Source organism: Sinocyclocheilus anshuiensis, unplaced genomic scaffold (genome assembly GCF_001515605.1).
Source record: "Sinocyclocheilus anshuiensis isolate Anshui unplaced genomic scaffold, SAMN03320099.WGS_v1.1 scaffold3274, whole genome shotgun sequence".
Lineage (NCBI taxonomy): Eukaryota > Metazoa > Chordata > Actinopteri > Cypriniformes > Cyprinidae > Sinocyclocheilus > Sinocyclocheilus anshuiensis.
In genome coordinates this window covers 290,293-296,997 of record NW_015537940.1, presented here as the reverse complement: position 1 = coordinate 296,997, position 6,705 = coordinate 290,293, and the positions used below count along the sequence as shown (strand labels likewise).

Here is a 6,705-nt window from a genome sequence, read left to right as displayed (position 1 = left end):
GCGCACACACACACACACACACACACACACACACACACACACACACACACCCCTACTGGCCGAAACAGGTACTGTTCAATGAGGACTTTAAAACTGCAGTGAGCTGAACGAACGAGCCGTTCACACAGAACGTATTTATGCTTTAAAAACACAAACAATCGCAGCATTTTAAAAACGTCGCGTGATAAGCTTAAAAAGCAGAGAGACGAGGCCCAAGGGTCAAATACGTCTGTTATATGATGTTCACACAGAAAACCAACCTTTCCTCTTTTTCACTACTAGCACGAAAAAAGTGCAAGGATTTAAATTAAAATCTATATCTGATGTTATAACATGAGTGAATCCTCTGAAAGATCAGGATCTTTGGACAATACAAACTATACTATACATTAAATATCATTAAAGAAAAGCTATCATAAAAACCAGTCAATGTCTTCATTAAAACAGAAAAAACGTTTTTTTTCTTTTGTTTTTTTGCAAGAGAGCGAGAGAGAGAAAGAATCAACAAAGGAGACTTTCATTAAAAAGATACATGTGAAAGTAAACAACAACAACAACAAAAACCCGAAATGACATGACATGTCTCGTCTCACCTGTGCACTCCTGTTAAGCTACTTCTAATCGTCTGTAAAGGAGGTGATGATGAACGAGTTCCTGCCTGGTTGCTTTGCTTTTATTTTGTTCCATCACGTGCCAATCTCTACCTATTGTCATATGACACAGCTGTCTTCTTGCTTTGCCCTGCTATGAGTAAAAAAAATAAAAAATAATAATGAACAAATGATTACTGTTGGATCAAAACAGACTAGCAGAATTCACTATCCACAACCAGAAAACCATACACATAGCCTACATTTCTGGCATCTTGAGATCCACTTATTAATAGTTCAGACAAGCAGACTGAAAAGTTAGCAAGTGTTTTTAAAGCTCGTCTAAAATCTCTTTCTGCTAGACTGAACGTCTGAAAGGTTTCATGCCATTCTCCCTTTCCAGGTGTGGCTGTGGATCAGAAAATGCATCAACTGTCACCTGTCGTTTCTTTAGCCTAAATCTTTTGATTTAAACCATTTAATCTTATATGATTTAAAAAGAAAAAAAGACAATTTAACCATTTATAAAAGATGTTACATTGTATTAAATACTTGTTACTAAAAAATTACACCAAAATATGTTACAAAATGTATCATTCGTAAAAGACTGCTGTTTTCGGGCAATCTGAACAGCCACAAGCAAATACAGTGGAAATATCCCCATCTAGTGGTGAATTTAGGATTAGTATTATCACGCATACAATCAAACACGGACAATTATAAAATCATTACCTGCACACCTACACCCAATTCAGGTCTTGCAGTCTATAAATTGATGAGTTGAATCAGGTGAGTTAGATGAGGGAGACATAAATGTCCAGGGCTAGGGGTCTTCCAGGGCAGGTTTAAAAACCCCTGCATTACATTATATTTCCCAAAACGTTGTCACACCTGGGCCCATATTCACAAAACATCTTAAGGCTAAAAGTAGCTCATAACTCGCCGATTTAGGAGAAAATCTTAAAAATAATGGAGGTGTCAGTCCTAAATTTAGGACTCCTACATTTTTGCTCTAAGAGTATTTCACAAAGTGTTTTAGCACTAAAACTAGCTCCTAAATCTGTGAAATGATAGAAGTGAAGAGAACTCCTAAGTAGTGGTCGACCGATATGGGTTTTTTTACAGCCGATGCCGATATCTTGGAAAGCAGGGCGGTTGATGGGCGATATAAAGCCGATATAATTTTATTCATTTTAATTTATATTTAAGAAATTTGAAATCATTTGAAAATTGATTAAAAATAATTGTGTAAAATAAACATACTTATACTTTAGAAGACAAAGCATTTTTCACAAATAAATAAATATTTAATAAAAATCTAATTAAAAAGGAAGTAAACACGGTAACCAACAGGGCACTTAGTATTCTGGGACGTTTGTGTGAATCTTTTTTTTTTTTTTTTTCCAAATAAAGCCAAGGTAACACTCATTTTACATACAGCACGCAATGAAAATGACATGAATATGACAGTGGGCAAATGCATAAAGCGCAGCATAATTTGAAATCACGAGTTTAAAGTTTGTCGATCGCGCGTCTCAATGAAGCTGAACTCTCCACCTGTCCGCATTCAATTCGCACGGACCGACCGTCACACAGAGAACACGCGATCATGCAGGATACAAATGCACACTTCACAAGATCTCAACTAGATTCGACTAAGTCGGCAAGGTTTGTGAAATTAACTGGTCATTAGTCATTCAAATATTTGTTTAAATGATATAAATGCGTGTTTGCTGAATGCTGACGGCAAATGAGAAAGTATTATGTTTGCCTTTCTATTACTAATAATATTAAAGCATAGTTATGTTACAAATTATAATTCTTTTTTTGTATACATTTTAATTCATTTGTTTAACAGTTCTATCTGATTATTAGATAGACTTATATCCATATTAGACAGAACTGAACGACGACAGCTAACAAGAGGGAGAATGTGAGCGGTGTGCGCTCAGGCGTTGCGGGCCTGCGGCTGCCGTTCTCAGCGCCGTCAAAATAAAGGTCCCGCCTCGAACACATCGGCCAAACAGAAAAACTTATCGGCCGATGCCGATATTTGAAAAATACCAAATATCGGCCTTGGCGATATATCGGTCGACCACTACTCCTAAGTCACTAAGACCAAGCCACAAACTATCCTAAAATGGCTGTTGCTGCCGATCTGCCTCGGAACATAAACATTTTAGAAACATTTGATGATAATGACCTTTTAAAAAGGTATCACCTTTGGTTTTGGAGGTTATCCCAACTCCCAATTTTCCTTTGATTATATCCGTTTTCATTAACCAGTTGGGCAAGAAGTAACAGCTGTTCTTGTGTCTTTATTTTTTATGTTTGCATGTATTACAGTCAGCCAGGATTATTCTACTCTGTTAATTAAAAGGCTGTTTATATGCATATCTGCTAATTGTTTTTGAGAAGCATACATGTAAGAGGCTGACAATAAGCTGAACATATGCTTGTTTAATTAGTGACACTTATCCTGCATTTTTAAACCTTTATTTGAATACGGCAACATAATATTGTGCCCTACAATATTTCCATGAATAAATCTCTGACAGAGACTATCAGCCAATCACTGTGGACAGTTAGTAAGCATGCTGACATAATCCATAGCAATGTGGTCAACTCCGCCCTTACTCTTAGCTTAAGACTTCTCTCTATTCCTTAGTAAAAGTTTGTCTCAGCAGCTTTGTGAATAAGTTTTAAGATAAAACTCTTAGCTAAAAACTTTTACTGCCATTTAGGAGAACTCTTAGTGGTAAGATAAAATGTTTTGTGAATACAGACCCTGGTCTTTAGGCTGCAAGACCATTTTTAAAAGACAAGTTTCCCTTTCTTTGGATTGATATCTTAAGCATACAGTATGGTGTATATAGGGACTCGGCCTAATATTTCTTAAATAGTTCCCGTTTAACACATGTGCAATAATTTAGACACAGTTACCCCTTGCGTTACCTGATGAATGTGGCCGATCGACTAATGGTGCATTTGTTTAAAATCAACAAAAATCATAACTCTTAACCATAATTGTGTGCTGATCTTAAGAAATTCTTTAAGAAATTCTTAATAGCCTAATCCCAGATAGCACACATACATCTGCGAGATGTCTGTTAAAGATCACTTCATAGGGAAAGCATCTGCTGTGTACAAACATCTGATAGACGTCTCCAAGATGTCAGTTTTTCATACATTCTATCATAAACTTAAAGACATTTTCTAAACATCTACTTGACATCTGGGGAAACGTCCTATAGATGTATTGAAGATGAGCAAACACTCTAAAAAAAAATAAAAATAAATATGTCTTGCAGATGTAAATGCAGATGTCAAATAGACATCTGTGATGTACGTGTACTATCAGGGATAGCCTGTGATGCTGCACTGATCAGTTGTCATTTGTAAATATTCCAAAGAGCATAAATAGCATATTTCCTTTTCAATATAAGTCAAAGAAAACAATTTAAAAATCCATATTTATTTTAGTAAGATTCATAAAAATTCACTTGGATTTTTTTTTAAGACAATGGAAATGTAAAACCACATGTAGAACACAAATTTACATCCAAAAAATTAGATCAAACAGTAAATTTCTAATTTTGAAATGTTCATACAATTAAACAGCATTTCAGTTACATAACTGGAAAGCAGGCATATGAGGCAATGCCACACATGTTGTCCTGGTTTCTGGCTATACGGATGTAGCCACCATCTCCAAAATGGGTACCCCAACTGTTAAAGCAAAAAAAAAGAAAACAATCAGCAGCTGTATTTATTCATCTAAATGTTTTGACACAGATGTTATGTTTTTACAAGCCTTTGAGTGTGTAAATAAAAAAATAAAAAATAAAATAAAAGTCAGACCCAGCCAATTTATGATCTCAAAACTTCACAATTGTTCTGATTGTACCTGTTTTTCACTAGCCAAAAGTCCTGTCCAGCAATCGCACCGTATCCCACAGCCAGCACTGCATGGTTCACTTTTTTTGTACAGGTTGGGTCATTGTAAACTCCTGTGGACCGATCCAAGAGAACATTATAACATCATAGAACTAACCAGACCTAATAAGAATTTGATCTGGTAATCAGTTTGATTGAAATGTGAAGAGAAAAATACTCACCACTGCGGTACAGGATAAACTGAGGACGGGTGGCATCAATGGCCACTGAAATAGGCCCAACATTAGCAACAGCCTGCTTCAGGGCCTCCTCATCACCCTGACGGACAAAATAGTACTTGGTGCAGTTTGCTGCATGCTGGGATGGATTGTATCTGCACTGCCCTTGCTGTAGGACACATTTATTTACTAGATTACACATTAGACCTATAATGATAATGGATTATAGTATTGCAGGTTTTTTATTTATTTATAAAAAAAATTTTTAAAAACACACTAAATCAATCTCTGGCAAATGCAAATTCAGCAATGTAGAGACCTGCCTGCATATGTATGGCTCAGATTTTACTTCGAATATGACACCTAATATTTGTGAGAAATATTTATCAAATACTTTTCTTCACATGGACCCACAGTCAAACAACTTACCACTCCTTCATAAGGGTAAGATGACTCTGGGTCTATTCCACCATTATCAATAACATACTGGAAGGCAGAACTCATAAAACCTCCATTGCAGCCTTTGTTGCCATAATTGGTGGAACAGTCCACCAGATTCTGAGGACTGAGATCAACCAGCTTTCCTGTGGTCTTCATCAGCTGACCTTCAAGAGCCCCAACGGAGCTGAATGCCCAACATGAACCACATGCACCCTGACAGAAAAAGAGAGAAACATGATAAAACTACTGAAACAGGAAACACAAGAACCTAATGGCTTGTGAGGCTACAGAAACCACATTCTGACCAATCAGTTGCTGGTTTCTGAATTTCCAAATCGTCAGAGGAAGGTAGAGGAAAGGGGAAATAAACTGGGGGGGTGAAGTGACACCAAGTTCTTTGACAAAGAATGTGGTCAATTCACTTGACATCATGAGAGCAACATCTAAACCACAATCAAGCCATTTTCCTTCAGTGAACTTTAAATATAGTCAGTCTACCTGCTATAAACTATTTTGTCTTGTTAAATAGACAGAAATAAAAATATCTGCAAACAGCGATATGGGGCCAAGCCCCTGAAGAGGCTGTAGCACAGTGCAGAGCAGGAAGAGCAAAAACAGCAGAAATTTAATAAACATGGAAAACAGCCGGTTCAGAACTATAGGTGAGAATGAACAGAAGTTCAAATGACACAGCGTGGATAAAATAATTTTTTTTCTCGAATTCAGGAGGAATAAAAGTGTGTACAATGCTGATCTGGATAATAAAGGGATCAAAACAGCACAACATTACGCACAATTTTATAAAGTTGCACCACACGTGACTCAAACCAACAATCTCCAGGTCAAGTGCCCATCAATCATTTCTGTGCGGTAGTGAAAACTTTTTCATTTACTTCAACATGCACATTAATGAAAAAATGACATGCTGTCAGAATCGGCATAACCCAGGAAATGAAAGGATACAAAAATAACAATTTGGACAATATTTTAAGTTAAGCGTTTTTGCATAAATCATATCTCTGGAATGCTACGTGGCGCTTTATTAAAACTTCTCAGGTACCTCCGGGACATGGTGTCGATGATCCCTACCCATTTTTGTGCAGATGTCAAATTGTTCAATAGATATAGCAATTTATGACAAATTTCAAAATGGCGAACAGGCAGTTTGTCCGATCGACATCTACAGATTCGGCATGACCCAAGGAATCCACAGACACAAAGATCATGATTTTCTGACAAACTGTTATTAGCAAAAATAAGCATTTTTGGCATCTCATGATCCATAGGTGGCACGGTTACCAAATTTGGCATGGAACCTCAGATCATAGTGTTGATGAAGCATACCAAGTTTCGTTTCAATTGACCAAAATTTGGTTCAGAGGCTGAATTTCAGCCGAACTTTGATCAATTTCATTAAGTTTGAGACATCATAACTTTTGAACGAAGATGAATATCAAAATTCTGATCAGTCATTTCTATGAAGCTCAGTTCAAAGATCATCTGAGCCAATTTTGGTAAGAATTGGACAAATTTTGAAGGAAGAGTAGTGAAAAAGAAAT

The 6,705-nt window shown here is 36.5% G+C and overlaps 2 protein-coding genes across 3 annotated transcripts in view; both read right to left on the bottom strand.

Annotated features, from left to right (window-relative positions):
- Positions 1-6,705, bottom strand: part of LOC107663319 (cathepsin S-like) — a 12,160-nt gene that overhangs the window by 3,530 nt on the left and 1,925 nt on the right. Inside the window, exon 1 of one of the 2 annotated variants that reach the window (XM_016453536.1) lies at positions 594-671. The exons of the other annotated variant lie outside the window; for it this stretch is intronic. The gene's annotated coding sequence lies outside the window, so the exon portion shown is untranslated. Of the gene's footprint in view, positions 1-593; positions 672-6,705 lie in introns of those variants that run through there. 2 annotated transcript variants of the gene reach the window in all.
- The window catches only part of LOC107663331 (cathepsin S-like), a 4,369-nt gene continuing 1,849 nt past the window's right edge, over positions 4,186-6,705 (bottom strand). Inside the window, exons 5-8 of the mRNA XM_016453540.1 lie at positions 5,135-5,359; positions 4,709-4,874; positions 4,498-4,600; positions 4,186-4,319 (exon numbers count right to left, since the gene is read on the bottom strand). Of these exons, the coding sequence (XP_016309026.1) occupies positions 4,220-4,319; positions 4,498-4,600; positions 4,709-4,874; positions 5,135-5,359 (594 nt within the window). The 3' untranslated portion in view covers positions 4,186-4,219. The remainder of the gene's footprint in view (positions 4,320-4,497; positions 4,601-4,708; positions 4,875-5,134; positions 5,360-6,705) is intronic.